Source organism: Pteropus vampyrus, unplaced genomic scaffold (genome assembly GCF_000151845.1).
Source record: "Pteropus vampyrus isolate Shadow unplaced genomic scaffold, Pvam_2.0 Scaffold19, whole genome shotgun sequence".
Taxonomy (NCBI): domain Eukaryota; kingdom Metazoa; phylum Chordata; class Mammalia; order Chiroptera; family Pteropodidae; genus Pteropus; species Pteropus vampyrus.
In genome coordinates, this window is record NW_011888800.1 from 7,899,552 (window position 1) to 7,919,417 (window position 19,866).

The 19,866-nt window shown below is 37.5% G+C and overlaps 1 protein-coding gene across 1 annotated transcript in view; it reads left to right on the plus strand.

The window, feature by feature from the left end:
- Window positions 1-17,682, plus strand: part of GANC (glucosidase alpha, neutral C) — a 66,428-nt gene extending 48,746 nt beyond the window's left edge. The window contains exons 18-23 of the mRNA XM_023527708.1: window positions 1,236-1,317; window positions 5,146-5,220; window positions 7,560-7,673; window positions 8,898-9,010; window positions 15,348-15,451; window positions 16,008-17,682. Coding sequence (XP_023383476.1) covers window positions 1,236-1,317; window positions 5,146-5,220; window positions 7,560-7,673; window positions 8,898-9,010; window positions 15,348-15,451; window positions 16,008-16,117 — 598 coding nt within the window. The 3' untranslated portion in view covers window positions 16,118-17,682. The remainder of the gene's footprint in view (window positions 1-1,235; window positions 1,318-5,145; window positions 5,221-7,559; window positions 7,674-8,897; window positions 9,011-15,347; window positions 15,452-16,007) is intronic.
- The last annotated feature ends 2,184 nt before the right edge of the window (window positions 17,683-19,866 follow it).

Consider the following 19,866-nt stretch of genomic DNA (forward strand, 5'->3'; position numbering starts at 1 on the left):
CATGTAGCACTTCTCATAATACGTTAACTTCAAATAAATTCATTCTATTTGTGGATACCATTGGGATTTTTGTTCTGGGTTCATTACTAAGCCTGTGATACCACTACAGGGAAGGGAAATAGAAAAAAGTAGACCAAACAAAAACTCAAAAGAGCTTATTTCATATGCAAAAGAGAATTGGGAGTTGGAGGTTGGGAGAGCTCTTCTTTGACTAGGGTTAACCACCAAATCCAGAACATGGAAGTTTATCATCTTGGGAATAGGGCTCAAGAAGTCAGGCTCATCAGAAAATTACCCAAAAGCTGGAACTCTAGAGAATGGAAACCCCAAAATGGAAAATACCTAGCTCTTTAGATCTTCATTCATTTAGTTCTCGTTTAAATAGCTACTTCCTTAGAGAAAATTTTCCTGACCAAAATTGCTTCCCAATACCTAATTCCACCTACTTTAGTCAAAGTCAATCTCTCCTATTACATAACTTTCATTTCATTTTATATTTTCGCCTTTTAGGTATTCGTCTTAACTCTAATTAACTTGTAATTACTTATTTAATAATCTGTCTTCACTGACTGTAAACTCTGTGAGGGCAGGGACCTTGTCTGTCTTATTTGCCACTGTATCCCCAGAATTTAACTTAGCACAGTGCCTGGTACTCAGTAGGCACTTTATAAATATTTGTTGATTTAAGGAGTGAATTTATAAATGTATGAATTTTACATATGTTTGGTGCCGAGGTCAAAACAGAATTAATAATTTAGATTGCTTTTAAGAGAATTTTAACCTTCTCAATGATAATTGCCCAAGGAAGAGGATCTGAGTATCCATGCTGACCACACTTGTTAGTAGGCTCACTGTTACTGTCATTTATAGCAAACAATGAAGCACTTCGAGAAGTGCAATGGTGCTTTCAAACTAATGACACAGCAGTTATGCACAAAACTAATGACTAGCAGTTATGCACAAAATGAGACTGTAATAGACTGTGTAAGGGTCTCTTCCTGTAATCCCAATATACCGTAAGTAGTTTAATGATAGCCAATAATACAGTCACTTCTTTGAGCACCTGTTCTCTTTCTAGCAGTGCTTCTCTCTGATGGATCATTGGTTTAACTCACTAAGGTCTCTGTCTTTAAGAAGTTCATAGTCAAGTGGTCTCTAAACCACAAAAGCACTCCATTAAAAGGAAAAAATGTTTTCTGACCTCTAATAATGATATTCTTTATTTCTTCTTCATTTTCAGGAAGTGCTTTATTGGTTCATCCAGTCACAGAGCCAAAAGCCACTGTGGTTGATGTATTTCTGCCAGGATCAAATGAGGTAAGAGTGAATGATTAACAGTCGCATATCTTATATGTCTCACATCTCATCTCTCATTCTGATAAATTAGCCCCTGTTAGGAAGTAGATTTCTTCATCATGCAGTTGTGAAGACAGCCTAAATGATTATAGCAATGAAAGATTCTTGTAAGTCGTGACCACTGTCCTCAGAGTTCAAGAAACTTAATAGAAGTGTGGCAGAAATATGAATAGGTGACGACACCAAGGAGGATCAGAATGATTTTTTATCTTCACACTTTGGCTTGTGTAAGTGACTCCTTGTAAACACGTTGAGGTTTTGGGTAGGAGGAAATCTTTAATCTATTATTAAGTATCAAACTCTTAGGAGAAATATAAGTATAAAGATACTTTGTGTTTCAATTCTGGCTCTATCTAATTCCTGAGCTTTCGATACCAAAAACTGGTGTCCAGATACTCACCAAACTGGATAAAAGTAACAACAGTGACTTCCCTCTGTGCCCCTCTCGCCTTTCTCTGCTCTTTCATTGGTTATCGTCATTGATTATTGTCACTATGTGAAATATCATCCTGGATTTGCTGGAGCCCATGGCGCTGAATCCAGGCAGGGCACTGGGAAGAGGTGGGAATAACCCATGGGCTGCAGAGCAGACAGCCATGGGTGTTAAGAGCATCAGTCTCCAGATAGATATATCCAAAGGGGTCACGAGAAGAGACAGGGCAGAAACTTGGGGCACCAGACCAAGGAAAGAGGGTATAGAATGAAGAGCAGGATGGAGGCAGATCTTGGAGAGACTCCTTAACCACTGAAACATCACCAGAGGCTTCAGCAGGCAGGGGAAAGAGCCATGAATGATACTGAACTGATGTGGAAACTGCTATTGCAAGATATTCTAGGACTGTCAAGTGGTGAGGTAACTGAGCCAGGCCATGCTCTCTGCTCAGTTTGTCAAGTGCCAGTTCATCCAATGCCAGTTCTCCCTGCAACCAGCTTTACATGTTTGGTTATTGTATTGGTTTCTTGAGGCTACTGTAACAAATTACCACAAACTTGGTAGCTTAAAATAACAAATATTTATTCTTGGGAGTGGTTCCATAGTGTAGTGGTTAGCACGTCTGCTTTAGTCTTAGGTTCGTGCCTCAGGTGAAGCCACGGACTATACCCCGGGTGTGCCAGGCCCTGGGTGCGCCAGGCCCCCCAGGTGCGCCAAGCCCTCCAAGTGCACCGGGGGCACCAGGCCCTGGGTGCACGAAGCAAGCGTGTGGGAGGAGACGCCCTGCCTTCAGAGATCCAGTTCTTAAGGGGAAACAGCAACGTCCATAGGTCAGAGGTGGAAGTGGCGGGGGGGGGGGGGCAATTAAAGAGCGGGGAAAGAATTTATTCTCTCACAATACCGGATGCTTGAAGTCAAAATCAAATTTGGAGCAGAGTTAGTTCCTTCTGGAGGCTCTAAAGGAGAATTTCATAGCTCTCTCCTAGCTTCTTGTGGCTGCCCACGATTCTTGGTGTTCCTTGGCTTAATGCTGCATTACTTCAATGTATGCTTCCCATCTTCACAGTGCCTTCTGTTTGTCTGTGTCTCCTCTTCCTTCTGTATCTTAAAAGGACATGTGTGAAGATGTTTAGGGCCCACCTCAATAATCCCACGTAACCTCCTTATCGCAGGATCCTTAATTTAGTCAAATCTGTTACCACAGAGGGTAATAGTCACTCCTTTCAGGAATTAGGAAGTGAATATATATTTTTGAGGGGCCACCAATCAGCCCACTGCAGTTGTCATTACTGATATGACAATAGCCAGGCTTTTCTCCAGAATGTTCACAAATTATGTTCTTTCCCCTTGGTTTCTCCAGTGATTTTCGGTTTTAAAAGTGAGGGCTCTTTACAAAGATTCTGCTGCTGAGTAGAAACCTGAGAAAAAAGTCAAATACAACAATAGCTAAATAAGTTGTCCTGTCAAGCATTTCTGCTAAGAATGTCTCAAGTTCATTCTAACAAAGCATAAGCTCCCATTAAGAGGGACAAGCTCACTTTCTGACTTAGCCATAAATTTTTATTAATGACCTATCATCATTGCAAGTACATCGTTGTGGCTATATAGTATATTCCTTTAGCACTATTTTCCCACCAGAGCATTGTGTAATTATTTCTCTTGCTTACATCTTCCCAAAGCTTGGGTAGAAGGAGCCAAGCTGTTTCTTGCCAGACATTTACCTCACTGGTTAGCTATTACCATATCACACTGTGTGCAGGGGCTATCAGAAATCCCTCACTGTCATTTTCTCTATTCCCTGTCCTTCAAATCTTTTCTTAAATGTGTCCTCAGCAAAGCCTTCTTTAAGATTACAAACCACTCCTACTGCTCCTGTCCAGCCCTCCTTCAATTCTTTATTTCTCTCCATAGAACATGTCACCTTTTAACATTCTATATATTTACTTACATCTTTTGTTTATTATCTGTTTCTCCCATTAGAATGTTAGCTTCTTGAAGGTGGCGATGTTTATCTGTTAGGTTCACTGCTGTATCCCCAGCATCTAGATGAGTACCTGGCACATAGTAGGCCTTCAATAAGTATTTGCTGGGTGAAGAGCTTGGTGATTGAGCTCTAGGTCTGATCTACATGATATTGTATACCAGTTATACCCTTTTTTGTCAGGCTATATGGCACCAGAGCACATATCCTATACTTCTCATTCTAATTAGTTCTAGAAATGGTAGCTAGGTAATCCTCAAATCTTGTTTGAATCAGTTTTTTGGTTTTTTTTTACCTTTCACTCCCACCAGCTATTTATCTAAAGCTACTGGAATTCAGCAAAGAAAGACATTATAAGAAAAGAAAGCTAAGACAATATCCCTCGTAAACACCGACACAGAAATCCTTTACAAAACATTAGCAAATTAAATCCAGGCTAGGATAATGCATCATGAGGAGGTGGGACTGGTCCTGTTGAATTAAGAGTTCACTGTAACTAACCATAGTCAAGTCACAGCTCACTCACATTCACAGCAGGACAGTGACAGATGCAACAGCCCAGCTGTATAAAGGATGTGGTATTCCCAGGAGGTAAATTTATGAAATAGACTCTGTGGCCACCAGAAATTATACCGGGCTAGAAGAGAGAAAAAGTGATTTTTGTTTTTGTGCTGTTCCTGATGGTATCTTAAGGATTTATCCCATCAAATTACTTAGTAGGACATTTTTGGTACTTCAGCAACTAAACCACCTTGACGAGAATCTCAAATAAGAGTTTGAACCCCACCCCTGAATTGTATTCTGTAAAAAAATGATCCTATAGTAGTAATCCAAGTTATAATTTGTTTTTCTCCAAGATCTGTTTCCTTCTGTGACACTTTCCTTTTCTCCTGCCTCATTTGAAATTTATTTGTTCGCAGTGTGCTTTTCTTCTTTGTTGTTGTTTTCTTCTCTTTTTCATCATCTTTTTTACTAATAGATGCATTAAGTTTTTATAAGCCAACTGGACTGTAAAACCCATGAGATCCAGAACTATGTCTTTCTGTTCACTCATGTGTACCTAGCAAAGCTGGGTACATGGTAGGCTATTTAATAAATAACTTTCGGATGGATGGGTGAGGGATGGATGGATGGATAGATGGATAGATGGATGATGGATGGACAGACAAAGAGTAGCATTAATTCGTCTACAGTAGTGGGTTAGTCCTTTGGGATCTTAAAAGTTCTTCTTAACTTCTGCTGAAAATTTTTTTTTTAATTATACTTTAGCTTTCTGGTTATTTGTAATCAAGACAAATGGTTGTTTCACTGAATAATGAAATTGTGAACAGAGTTTCTCATATATTCTTTTTCATCAGTGTCCGTTCCTTTTCAGGTCTGGTATGACTCTAAGACATTTGCTCATTGGGAAGGAGCATGTACTGTGAAGATCCCAGTAGCCTTGGACACTGTAAGTTATTTTCAGACTGTTATTTTCCATATTGTGTTATACTAGTCTGCTTGGACTGCCATAACAAAGTACTATTGACTGGATGGCTTAAACAACAGAAATTTATTTTCTCACAGTTCTGGAGGCTAGAGTCCTAGAGTATTTTGCCATCCAGTTCAGTTCCTGGTGAGGACTGTCTTCTTGGCCTGTAGACAGCCACCTTCTTGTGTTTTCATATGGCAGAGAGGGGGAGTGAGTTATCAGATCAGGGCCCCACTTTTATGACCTCACTTAACCTTAATTACTTCTGTAAAGGCCCTATCTCCAAATACAGTCACATTAGAGGTGGGGGCTTCAACATGTGAATTTGGAGGGACACGAACATTCAGTCCATAACGTGGCCACATAGAACCAAGGACATTAGTGTCTTGTATAATAAGATGTACATATAGAGACAGAGAGTAGATTAGTGGTTGCCTAGAGCTTGGGGAGGGAAAGGGTTTGGGGAGCAATGGGGAATGACTGCTAATGGGCACTGAGATTCTTTTGGGGGTGATGAAAATGTTTTTAAATTGTGGTATGGTTGCATGACTTTGAATAAACTAAAAACTACTTAACCGTATACTTTAAATGGATGAACTGTATGGCATGTGAATTATATCAATAAAGCTGTTTAAATGTAAGAAAAAAGAGTATAAAAATAACATGTACTCTAATTTCACAGTATGAAACATCAAGGACAAACACTCTTCCCCATATATTTACATTTGTATGTCTAAGAAAAACAATAACACTGAAAACAGAGAGTAAACATGGTGGTCACCACACATGCCATCAGAATGTCCTTCTATGGCAACAGTCACCAACATTTTTGGCACCAAAGACTGGGGCTCCTGTGAGAATCTAATGCCTGATTATCTAAAGTGGAGCTAGCTATGGGGAGCAGCTGCAAATACAGATGAAGCTTCACTCACTCTTTGCTGCTCCTGTCCTGTTGTGCCGCCTGGTTCCTAACAGGCCATAGACCAGTACTGGTCCGCAGCCCGGGGGTTGGGGACCCCAGTTCTACAGGACCAAGTAGAAACATGAGTTTTAAATTACAACCTTGGACCTCTAGGCCCAAGGGAATGCTATCAGTTACGATATTAGAATTGAAGCAGCCCACTCAGACTGAAGTTCTGAAAGGACTTTGGCTCCTGCAGCTGAATCACAGCCACTACCACAAGCTCAAAGTAGTGTGGTGGTTAATAAATAGATATTGATATTATTTTTTTAATAGCAGCAATATGAACTCCATTAGAAATAAAATTATCTCAGATGTCAACTTTCAGATATAGAAGAGATCTTAACATTCATCTCCTAATTCCACATGCTTGGCAGGTGAAGAAACGGGTTCAGAGAAGCTAAATTACTTGTCCAGAGTTGTGACTAGATTGTGACAGAACTGAAACAAGTCCCCAAGTCAGCTAGACTCCCATATCAGAGCCATACTAACTTACTACCTCATTCTTTAAGGGGAAAAAAGAGATTGGCTGGTGAAGGTAGGGAGATAGATGTGCTTTACTTCTTGCTGCCAATTATGAGTCAAACAGAGGGTGGACATCTTAACTACTATACCTCACTCCAACTTCATTTATATTCTTCTACTCTTCCTATTTATACTTTACTCACTGTACAAGCCCTCATATGATCTCAGGAGCTTCCTTACAGAGGATTGTACTGGAAGGCAGAAAACCTATTGGGCTTTCCTTACTGGAACACCATTCCCAAAGGATGTCACCATAGGTATGGGTCATGCCTATAGCCCTGTTGCTAAAGTCACTTAAAGTACCTTTGGTGGCTTCTATAACAGAAGTTTCACAAATTTACCCTCAGATTTGAGATATTCATCCTGGTGATCCAGGGAAGCAGGGAGCAAGAAGGCTATAGGTTGCAATGAGTAAGGACAAAAATTATCTCCCCTAAACCAAGAAACTACCATCTTTTATTTTTTACCATATATATCTGGGCCTGCTTACACCGAAAAATTCACTCTTTAGCAGGTCCTAGAAATAGACATCTTTATTACATGGATAGGAATATTTTAAATACAAAATAGGAAAGACTACTTATAGGATAAGCAGACTATAGAATAAATTGATGAAGGGTGAGAAGTTCCTCTAATAATTAAAAAATTGACCATTTTTTTGTGTTTGAGCTCTTTTAATGCCAAGGCCATCTCTCTGTACCCACAAATTTATTTTACTTTTGAGTCTACACTTGTAAAGAATGTGAGTCTTATACAATGAAATATTTTAAAATTCTGCTTTGAAATTGCCTTGGATGAATACTCCTTCCCTGAGAGTGTTGCTCTGTTATAGATACCAGTGTTCCAACGAGGTGGGAGTGTAGTACCAATAAAGACAACTATAGGAAAATCCACGGGCTGGATGACTGATTTCCCGTATGGACTCCGGGTGGCTCTAAGCACTGAGGTATTTGGGAAATGTTACCTTTACACATCTCATTGTTACTACTCTGTCTTTTTACAGTGGTAGCCTTTTGAGTGTGTGACACTCTGCAAAAGTGGTGAACCCCATCTATGGGATAAGTGCTTCTGTTGTTTATTTAGAAACCAGAGTTTTGAATAATTTCTGAATCATTGTCCAACTTGTCTGACTTTGTTTTTAAGGAACTCTGAGAGCTAGAAATGATAAAAATTTCTTCTTTGGGGCACCATGACCCTTGGTACTCTGCAACTTGGCATTGATTACCACTAGACTGAAAGGTCAGTGGGATGTAGGCAGCCTGCCACATGGATTAGCCCTGAAACTCAGCCTCCTGTAAACTGATATCAGTATTTATGCAACATTTCAGGACACCACTCCCACACTATGACTTCTATTCTCATCAGATGGCTTAAATAACTAAAATCTCCTTGGGTAAAACCTGGAAGAATCCAGAATTGATCTGTCCTTTTGAGCCAAATGATGCCTATAGCAGATTTCTTTTCTATCCATTTCCCCAAGTATGAAACACAAATTCTTACTCTTATACAAATATTATAAAATAATTAAGCTTTCTTTTTCTTATATACTCCTTTTCCATCTGTTTCACTTAGACAGTTTTCTTGAGCCAAATTATGGGCCTCAGACCCATGAGAGGCCACAGAACAAATACAAGAGACTTGAGATCCATAGCACATCAAGCATTGTCAATAACAGTAAACTGCCATATGGAGTGCTGTGACATTGTTTGACATGCAAAAGGAGTCTTCCTACTAGAAAAAGTAGGAACTAGATACTGTTATCTAAATGGTGGGTCTTCTAAAAATAATTGATTGCATCTATTATATACTATTTTTTTTTTTTTTTAACTTCAGTTTCATTCTATGAACTATTTGTGACCTGTTGTCATATTCGAGGATAGCATTTTCAGGGAAGCCACCTATGCTACTGACTAGACTTCATAGTTTAAATTTCTTTCAACAAGGCCTAACTCTTTATGCTCCTCTTGTGTGATTTCTTTATCATATTATTTTACTAATGGATATTGAACATTTGTATGATGCTTAAATTGGTACCACTTGAATATTAAACTTTTGTTCAACATAACTTTTCACAAATTTTATAATCTTTTATTTCCCTTTAGGGGGGTGACATTCTTTTCCTAGAAAGCTATTATATAAGCACATTTTCTATCTGTGATTTACTCTCCAGGGTTCTGCTGTGGGTGAATTCTATCTCGACGATGGCCATTCATTTCAATACCTCCACCAGAAGCAATTCTTGCACAGGAAGTTTTCTTTTTGTTCAGGTGTTTTGATCAACAGGTATTGACAGCTAAAAATCTGTTTTCTTAGGTAAATTATGGTATCCTTTGCTATCTTCAAATGCACAGCTCATATTTTAAGGTTCTATTTAAAGAAGTTAATGATGAACGTCATTTATAGTGTTTTTCTTTATTTTTAGTTTCATTAAGGTATAATTGACCTTAAAGCTATAATTGTAACATATTTAAAGTGTACAATGTGATGATATGATATATGTATACATTGTGATAGGATTCCCACCATTGAGTTAATTAATACATTCATCACCTCACATAATTACTTATTCTTTTTCAACTACAGTTGACATTCAATATTATTTTATATTAGTTTCAGCTGTACAGCGTCATGGTTAGACATTTATATAATTTACAAAGTGAAATCCCCAATTACTCTAGTACCTACCTGGTACTATATATACATGGTTATTACGATATTATTGACTATATTCCTTATGCTGTACTTTACATCCCCATGACTATTTTATAACTGTTAATTTGTACTTCTTATACCTTTTTCTTTTTTGGTGTGAGAACACTTACATTCTACTCTCTTGGCAAATTTCAATTATACAATACAGAATTATCAAGTATAGTCACCATATTATACATTAGATCCTCAGAACTTATTCATCTTATAACTGAAAGTTTGTACCCTTTTGCCAGCCTCTCCCTATTTCCTCCCCTAACACGCCCCCCGCCAGCAATCACTATTCTACTGTTTCTATTAGTTCAACTTAAAAAAAAAAAAAACATTCCACATATAATGATACCATGCAGTATTTGTCTTTCTCTGTCTGTCTTATTTCACTTAGCATAATGCCCTCCAGGTTTATCAGGTTGTCACAAATGGCAGGATATCCATATTTTTTAAGGCTGAATAATATTCTATTGTGTGTGTGTGTGCACGCACGTGTGTGTGTGTGTGTGTACGTATGTATGCATGTATGTATAAACCACATCTTCTTTATCCATTCATCCATTGACAGACACTTAGATTATTTCCATACCTTGGCTATTGTGAATAATAATGTGATGAACATGGGGTGCAGATATCTCTTCATAGTAGTTTTGAGTACTATAGCTTTGTAATACAGTTTGAAATCAGGAATTATAATGCCTCCAGCTTTGTTCTTCTTTCTCAAGATTGCTTTGGCTATTTGGGGTCTTTTATACTTTCATATGAATTTTAGGATTGTTTTTCAATTTCTGTGGAAAATAACATTGGAATTTTGATAGGAATTGCACTGAATCTGTATATTGCTTTCGATCGTATGAATATTGTAACAATATTATTTCTTCCAACCATGAATGCAGAATATCTTTTTATTTGTTTGAGTCTTCTTCAGTTTTTTCATCAATATCTTATAGTTTTCAGTGCATAGGTTTTTCACTTCCTGGGGTAAATTTATTCCTGAGTATTCTTTTTGGTGCTATTGTAAATAGGATTGTTTTCTTAATTTCTCTTTCCAATAGTTTGTTGTTAGGGAAACACAATTGATTTTTGTATGTTGATTGTGTATCCTTCAACTATACTAAATTTTTTAAATTTGACTAACAGTTTTTGGTAGAGTCTTTAGGGTTTTCTATGTGCAGTATCATATCACCTGCAAATAGACAGTTTTACTTTTCCCTTTCTGATTTGGATGCCTTTTATTTCTTTTCTTTCTTCTTTTTCCCGTAATTGCTTTGGCTAGGATGCCCAGTACTATGCTGAATAAAATGGCAAGAGTGGGCATCCTTGTCTTGTTCCTAGTTTTAGGGAACAAGCTTTCAGCTTTTCACCTTTGAGTATGTTAGCTGTGGGCTTGTCATATATGGCCTTTATTATTTTGAGATATGTTCCTTCTATATTCAATTTGTTGAGAGTTTTTATCATGAAGGGATGTTGAATTTTGTTAAAAGCTTTTTCTGCATCTATTGAGTTGACATATGATTTTTAAATAAATATATTGGGGTAACATTAGTTAATAACATGTGAGTTTTAGGTATACAAGATCATATGATTTTTATCCTTTTGTTAATGTGGTATATCACATTTATTGATTTGTTACGTCGAACCATCTCTGCATCCCAAGGGTAATTCCACTTGATCGTGGTGTATGACCCTTTGAATGGACTGTTGAATTCAGTTTGCTAATATTTTATTGAGGATTTTCACATCTGTGTTCATAAAAAATGTTAGCCAGTAATTTTCTTTTGTTGTAGTGTCCTTGCTAGCATTGGTATCAGAGTAATGCTGGCCTCATAAAATGAGTTTGAAAGTAGCCCCTCCTCTTCTATTATGCATTTTTTTTGCAGGGGGAGGCGGGGGTTGAAAAGGATTCTTTAAAGTTTGGTTGAATTCACCAGTGAAGCCATCTGGTCCTGGACTTTTCTTTGTCGGAAGGTCTTTGATTACTGATTCAATCTTTTTACTAGTAATTTGTTCAGATTTTCTATTTCTTCTTGATTCAGCATTGGTAGGTTATATGTTTCTAAGAAATTTACCCATTTCTCCTAGCTTATCCAATTAGTTGACGTATAATTGTTCATAAGTAATTTCTTATGAGCCTTAGTATTTCTGCGGTACAAAATGCAATGTCTCTTTTCATTTCTGATTTTGAGCTCTCTCTTTTTTTCTTGGTGAGTCTAGCTAAAGGCTTGTCTATTTTATCTTTTCTTAAAAAAACAGCTTTCAGTTTCGTTGATCTTTCCTATTGTCTTTTTAGTCTCTATTTCATTTATTTCCACTGTCTCTATTTCCATTTATCTCCTCTATTTCATTTATTTCTGATTTTTGTTATTTCCTTCATCCTACTAATTTTGGACCTTAGTTTGTTCTTTTTCTAGTTCCTTGAGGTGTGAAGTTAGGTTGTTTATTGGAGATCTTTTTTTTTTTCCTTAATGTAGGCATTTATTGCTATATAAATGTCCCTCTTAGAACTGTTTTGCTGTACCCTGTAAGTTTTAGTCGATAGTGTTTCCATTTTCATTTGTCTCAAGGTACTTTATTTCTCTTTTGATTTCTTTGACCCATTGGTTGTTCAGGAGCATGTTATTTTATCTCCACATATTTGTGAATTTTCCAGTTTTCTTCTCTTAATTGATTTTTGCTATTATACAATTATGGTCAGAAAAGATGCTTGATATAACTTCAGTCTTCTGAAATTTGTTAAGATTTGTTTTGTGGCCTAACATATGATCTGTCCTGGAGAATGTTCCATGTGTGCTTGACAAGAGTATATATTCTACTGCTCTTGAATAGAATGTTTTGTATCTGTTAGGTCCATCTGGTGTGACATGTAGTTTAAGTCCTTGTTGATTTTCTGTCTGGATGATCTATTCATTGTTGAAAGCAGGATATTGAAGTCCCCTACTATTATTGTATTGCTGTCTTTTTCTCCCTTCAGATCTGTTAATAGTTCTTTTATATATATAGGTGCCCTGATGTTGGGTGCCTAAATATTTATAAATGTTATATCCTCTTAATGAATTGACCTCTTTTATCATTATATAATGATCTTCATTGTCTCTTGTTACAGTCTTTGGCATAAAGTTTGTTTTGTCTGATGTAGATATCTTTTGGTTAAATATCTTTTGGTTAAATGCTTTCTTTTGGTTAAATATCTTTTTTCCTCCCTTCACTTTCAATGTGTGTGTGTCCTTGAAGTTACAGTGAATTACTTATAGGCAGTTTATAGTTGGGTCTTGTTTTTTAGGCATTCAGCAACTCTATCTCTTTTGATTGGAGAATTTAGTCTAAATGCATTTAAAATAATTATTGTTAGGTGTGGACTTACCCTTGCCATTTTGTTAATTGTTTTCTAGCTATTTTGTAGTTCCTTCCTTTTTCTCTTCCTTTATAATTTGATGATTTTCTATGGTGATATACTTTGATTCCTTTCTCTTTATCTTTCATGTATTTACTATAAGTTTCGGCTTTTTGGTTACCATGAAGCTTATATAAAACATTTTTTAGTTATCACAGTCTATTTTAAGCTGATAACGTAATTTTAAATATATAACAAAAGCTCTACATTTTTACACTCTCCTCCCCACATTTTATGTTTTTTATGTCACAATTTAGATCTTTTTATATTGTGTATCCATTAACAAATTATTATAGTTCTAATTATTTTTAATACTTTTGTATTTTAACCTTTATACAAGAGTTATGTGATTTACCCACCACCATTAGTGTTCTGGATTTAACTATATATTTATCTTTACCAGTGAGTTTAATACTTATATATATTTTCATGTTACTAATTAGCATCTTTTTATTTCAGCTTATGAACTCCCTTTAACATTTCTTGTAAGGCTGGCCTAGTGATGATGAATTCCTTTAGCTTTTGTTTGTATGGAAAACTTTTTTATCTCTCCTTCAATTCCGAACGACTTTGCCAAGTAGAGTATTCTTAGTTGGCAGTTGTTTATTTGAATATATCATCCTTCTCCCTTCTGGCCTTCAGGGTCTTTGCTTATAATCTAATGGGGGTAGGCTTGCACATAAAAAGGTACTTTTCATTTTCTGCTTTTAAGATTTTCTCTTTAACTTTTGACAACTTAATTATAATTGATCTTGGTGTGGATTCTTTAGATGCACCTCTTTTGGTACTCATTGGGCTTCCTGGATCCAGATGTCTGTTACTTTCTCCAGGTTATGGAAGTTTTCAGCAATTATTTCTTTAAATAAGCTTTCTGCCCCTTTCTTTTCTCTTTTCCTTCTGGGACCACCATACTGCATCTATTGGTCCGCTTTGTGGTGTCCCATAAGTCTCTTAAGCTATCTTCATTCTTTTTCACTCTTTTTTTCTTTTTGGCTCCTTTGATTGGATGAATTCCACTACCCTGGCTTTGAGTTCACTGATCCTTTCATCCACTTGATCTAATCTGATGTCAAAACCTTTTATTGAATTCTTTGGTTCAGTTATTGTATTCTTCAGCTCTGTGGTTTCTGTTTGGTACTTTTTTATATTTTCTATCACTTTGTTAAAATTCTCACTTTGTTCATACACTGCTCTCTGACCTCGGTGAGTATTTCTATGACCATTATTTTGAACTCTCTATCATCTAAATAACTTATCTCCATTTCATTAAGGTTAGTTTTTATAGACTAATCATTTTATTTTGTTAGGAACATATTCCCTTCTTTCTTCATTTTCTTTGACTCTCTGTGCTGATTTCTGCACAATGGATAAAACAACCACCTTTTCTAGTCTTGACAGATTCATCTCGTGAAGGAGATGAACTTCATCAATCAGCCTGGCCTGAGTTCTTGGTTGCTTCTCAAACCTTTGTGATTATCTGAGTTGCCATATTTGTTTTTAAGTAGCTGCCAGTAGTCGAGGGTATGCCAAGACCCATCAGTGTCCCAAAAGAGGAGACTTAAGTCAGCACCTAGATACAAGCTGATTAGAAATTGGACCACCAGGCAGTAGCTGCTAAAGTTTGTGGTCAAACACCTTCCAGAGAGAAACTGAAAAATGGGTATTTTGCCTATTCCCTCTGTGCTGAGCCTTGTAGAGATAGCTGTAGCACACCCATTAACAATTACTACTTTGTTTGCTATAACCTTGTGCGACTCATGAACACAAACCCTGTTGGCTATCAGTGCTAGGTAATTTGGGGGCCTATTCCTTGGGTAGTCTTAAAAGTTGGGGTGCAAACCCTTCAGTATTCATGGAGAAGCTGGGAGTCGGGGGTTCCCTCCCAATTGTATGGCACTGTGCTGGGGATGGGAATTATGGAGACAGTGTGTCTCAGCCTTTCCTACCTGTTTTGATGTGGGTATTTTTTTAGTCACCATATGTGTAGGAGTCAGTCAGCTAGTTTCTGGATTTCTCTCAGAGGGAATTGCTCCATGTTTAGCTTTACATTTGTTCATCCATGGAAGGAGGGAAATTCAGTAGCCTCGTATATGTCACCATCTTGGTCTAGAGTCCCCTGGAGTATTTTTCCAGTCACTCCATGAACTTCTCTTCTTTATTATCTCCATCTTTCTTTCCTTCTTTCTCTAAAAAATAAAAAAAGAATTCAATGTAAGTTCCCATTAGTCCCATTTATTCATCCATTCAACAATTTATTAAGCATCTGTCCAAGTCACATTTGTGACTTCAGTGTCCTTAGCTGATTTCTCTCCAAATGACTTGTTAAAAAGGAGAGACTGGTTTGGTTACTGGTTAGCTAGCCCTCAGCATATTTCTGTCTCCTTATCCTAGTAAATATGACAACTATATGGTTCAGACATCTACAGGAAAAGAAGGGAGGAGAAATAACAAGGCTAGGGATGTTGACCTAGTAACCAGTCCAAATGCCTGTTTCTCTCCTTTTCCTAATGCCATTTTTCTTTATTTCAGTTGCGCCGATGAGAGGGGTCATTATCTCAGCAAGTGTGTGGTGGAGCAGATCTTGGTCCTAGGCCTCAAGAAGCAGCCATCTTTGGTGACCACTCATTCATCTGGTGAGGAAACAGGGCCATTTGTTTTTTGTAAACATGGAAATATCTGCAGTAAAGATTATGATTAGTCATAAAACTGACATAATGAGCTTAGCCAAGTAGATTTTGCACTTTCTGGTAGAGGTCATATATACCAGTATCCAGAGGGAGTAAACCTATCTTGCTTCTCTTCATCAACATCACCGACTCTCTGCTCACTGCAAGCTGTTATTATTTTTCTAAGAGAAATTATTTGGGGCTTGAAATAATATTGTGACTTCTCTGAATATTTTTCAAACTGCAGATGCCTGAAGCCCTGCTCATGTTTATGGAGTTTCTTAAAGGGCATAGGATGAGATATTTCCTTTCTTGGACAAATCACTTTGTTCCTTACAGTTCCTTTTCAGTCTTGCATTGGAGAGTTTTAAAAATTCATGGCAGTTCATTGGTGACAGTAAAATTCTCCTAAGTAGGGTATAATAAAGTTTTATGACAGAGTCAGAAATATTTCAGATATAAAGAATAAAGTTTTCTCTCCTAGAATTCATCAAACTTTCTCTTTTGTTGTCTTGACATTTAGATGGTAAAGATCAGCCTGTGGCTTTTACATATTGTGCCGAAACATCCACCCTGAGCCTAGAGAAGCTTTCACTGAACATTGGCACTGACTGGAAGGTCTACATTAAATGACAGAGAAGAGTGTCTGCTGACAAGCTCAAGGAGCAGCCTTCACCTTTCAACCTTTCCCTTGGTCTTTTTTGGGAGTTGTGCTGCATACTAATTGACTTCTCTGGCTCAGAATAATCTTTCATTAGTCCTCAGTTTATTAATGAACAATAGATTTCAGATTTTACATTTTTACATGTATTAGTAATACTCTTTGTGCCAAACACCACCTCCTCTAGATGCAGGGAACCCTGAGACATTTATAGAGTTCATGTATCTTCCATTGCTTTTTGGGCCATGGCCCTTTGGTAAGCACTGTGACCCATTGAGTGGCTTCTCTCTCAGCACAGCTGGGTGCGTTTGTTTTATGTGAGATTTGGGCCAAGCCCACCTTGTGTGGCCCATTTGTGGAAGCTTACCTCAGGCCAGGCAGCAGAGTCACTCTGGCTATAGCAGCTGAGCTGCTCAAGGCTATCTCCAGATGGACAGCAGCCTCTGGTACTCCCCATAGTTATCTTTTACCCCCTTGAGTGTGGGCAGAACAACCCTTTTCTGCTTGCACTGCATACATTGCAGCAACAGGGAGTTATTCTCCCCTAGAGATTGACTCAGGAGTACAAAGGAGTCTTTTCCCTGTCATGCTTTTGGGTTCCAAAATTCCAAATTAATCTTCTTAAAATTCTAATTTTTAATCTTAATTGTTATTAAATACTACTAACCAAAGAATATTTATAACATGAGTAAGCCATAATTAGTAATAGTAAAATAAATATCCATGTCCCCACTACCGAACTTCAGAAATAGAACACAGAACTCGGAAGAGGGTGAGGCAAGTAAGGCACTTGTCTTGGGCACAGAATTTAAAGGAGTGGCAAAAAAAACACTGTTACCAAAATAAATCATTTTAAAATATCAAAATTAATGCAAAACATTCATGATTAACAAAATATCAAATTATTAAATACTGACAGGATCGGTATTACTGAGTTCTCCTTTTACTTCTGGCTCCAGTACAGCCTGGCATGGGATAGAACTTTACCACATACCCATTCCTCGGGATGCTGTCTGCTCTGGAGACCCCAGTGACTCCTTGCTGTCTGTCACAGCAGTTGGGGGAGCCTCATGAACTCAGCATGGCTCAAAATGCACATTTACTTATCAGGCTTTCTTTACTTAGCAACTTGCCAACGGCCACCCTGTGCCTTCTGGTCCCTGGGCCCCAATATCAACTCCTATCCCTCTACCTGTGCAAATCTTACCAGGCCCAATTCAAATTTCACTTTTCTAACTTTAAGCCTTTCTAACTATCCTAACACCCCCATTTCCCTGAACCCATGAGCAGTGATTTTTTCCCCCTTCTGAAATGCTGCCCTATTTATAATATGTATTCTATTTAGCATTCTCAGGGATGATTCCGTAATATTTCAGGTTCGTCTGTCTCGTTCCACTACTAGATCGTGTGTTCCTCAAGGGCTTGTTCTATTTGTCTTATATCTGCCAGAGCACCATTATACTTGGCTTTCAGTAACTATTGGCTGTAATTGGTTAACTGATGGATTTGATTGATTAAAAAGTGAGAATTGAATGTATTTGTTTCTGATTTACTTTTCTGACATAAGACTCTTCCCTCCAGAGGTACTAAACATTGTGCATTTCCTGATAGACACATTTCATTGTATCAGTTGAGATTTGAGCTTTGCACCATACATAAACTCACAAAGACATATGCAGATTTTTTGCTCCTAAGTCTCTAAGAAGCAGCCTACATTAGCTGAAGTTGTATTTCCCAGCTTCAAATTTCCCTTGCCAGCCTACAGTTAAGACTTAACCTGAAAACTAGGTGCTCTTGCTTAATAAAAATGTGGGTTTCAATAGTATTTAAAGCTAAATAATGATAGGCAGCAGAAATAATCAAAAAACATAAATATCTGGAGCTTATTAGCTATTAGCTCACAATTGACCATCCTGCCTAAAAAGCCTTCTTAGTAATGGAATTTTTATTGCAATATCAAGCATTCCATTCTGGTTTTAAGATTTCCACTTACCAAACCCTTGAACTGCCCTGTATAATTCTGGGGGGAGAGGGGACACTCTAGACTAACTTCTCAGCCCAGGGAATGGAAAGCTATCAGCAGCTTCACAGGAAACAGATTACCATATTAACAACAGACAAAAGGACCATATAACTAGCATTCTAGGAGAAATAAAGGAGACATTGGTATCTGATATCAGATCTGCCTGTCCTATGACCACCCTTTCTAAAGACTGCAATGCCACAACAAGGCCAGCCAGAATTGGCTGCTTCTTGGCAGTTGTTTCCAGCAGAGCTGATGGTGTTGGATTCCTCTCCAATCAGAGCTAGGGGAAGGGAAGCCCTGACTACTCATACACAAAGATCCAGAGATCTTATGCCTAATTCATGTTATTGGCGTCTTTATCATATATGTACTCCTTTACTGGAAATCAGGAGAGCCAGGGACTAGTTTGGTTCTTCAGTGATCTTGACCATGTCGTTTACTCTCTCTAGTCCTTGCCTTCCTCATGTGTTAAAGAAAAGAGATAATCTCTAAAATTCTCCGAGTTTTCCATGACTTAACTATAAAAATACAGCAGATATACTGAGTTTCTTCAGTTGTAAAATGGGATTTATCAAACCTGCAGAGTTGGTTTAAAATATTCTATGTGTGTAGAAAGGAAAAAATAGTAACTTTGGACAAACCTGGTAGATACCACCTTAGCCAAGTGATCAAAATTGACATCACCTGTGATAAAACACATCAATATCACGTTACCCCCAGAAATCATTTAATGAGGACACATCATCTCTGTGATATTCTTCCCCCAAACCCATAACCTCAGTCTAATCATGTGAGAAACATCAGACAAACTCAAGAGACATTCTCCAACATACCTGACATACTCTTCAAAAATGCCAAGATCATGAGAGATGAAGACTGGAACTGTCAGACAGTGAAGGACACTAAGGAGACATGACAATTAAATGCAATGCAGGATCCTGGATCGGATCCTGTAACAGAAGCATAAAATAATAATACTGGTAACACTGAAGAAATCAAAATATGTCATAGTTTAGTTAATAGTGTCATACCGATAATCTCTTAGTTTTGATCACTGTACCGTGGTTATATAAGGTGTAAACATTAGTGGAAGCTGGGTGAAGGGTGTACTATCTTTGCAACTCTTTTGTAAATCTAAAATTACTTTAAAATTTAAAATGTTTTAAACTGTTTGAAGTGGCTAGTGTACAGTAGGCACTTAATGAATCGTGGATATTATAAGCAAATACATTGCTTCCAACAGTGTTGAATCAAAGACTGGTGGAAAAGACAGGGATACAGAGCCATTGATGTGTCTTGTTGCAACAGAAACCATTTCAGCCATAGAAGTTGCATGTCCTTTGCTGAAATATGTTATAAAAACTAGTTCTTTATGAAGGAGAGGCTACTGGGAATTGAAATGTGCAGCTGTTTATATGCTCATTATCTCTTTGTTCTTGATCTCAGATTGCATTTCTCCCTGATAGCATGCATTTCTACAGCTGGGCAGCTGAATGAACCTTGAGTTTGGACCTGCTAATCTGAGAGGGGGTTTTATCCACAGCAATTGGTAGAGCAAAATAAATAGCACTTTGCACTCTGTGTTTGATATTCCCAGCTTGCTATGACAAGAGGTTCATCTCTGTCATGCACACAGCTTAGTTACTAACAGATGGAGCTGGCTTAGACAGCTGAGAAAAGAAAGGTCAGCATGTG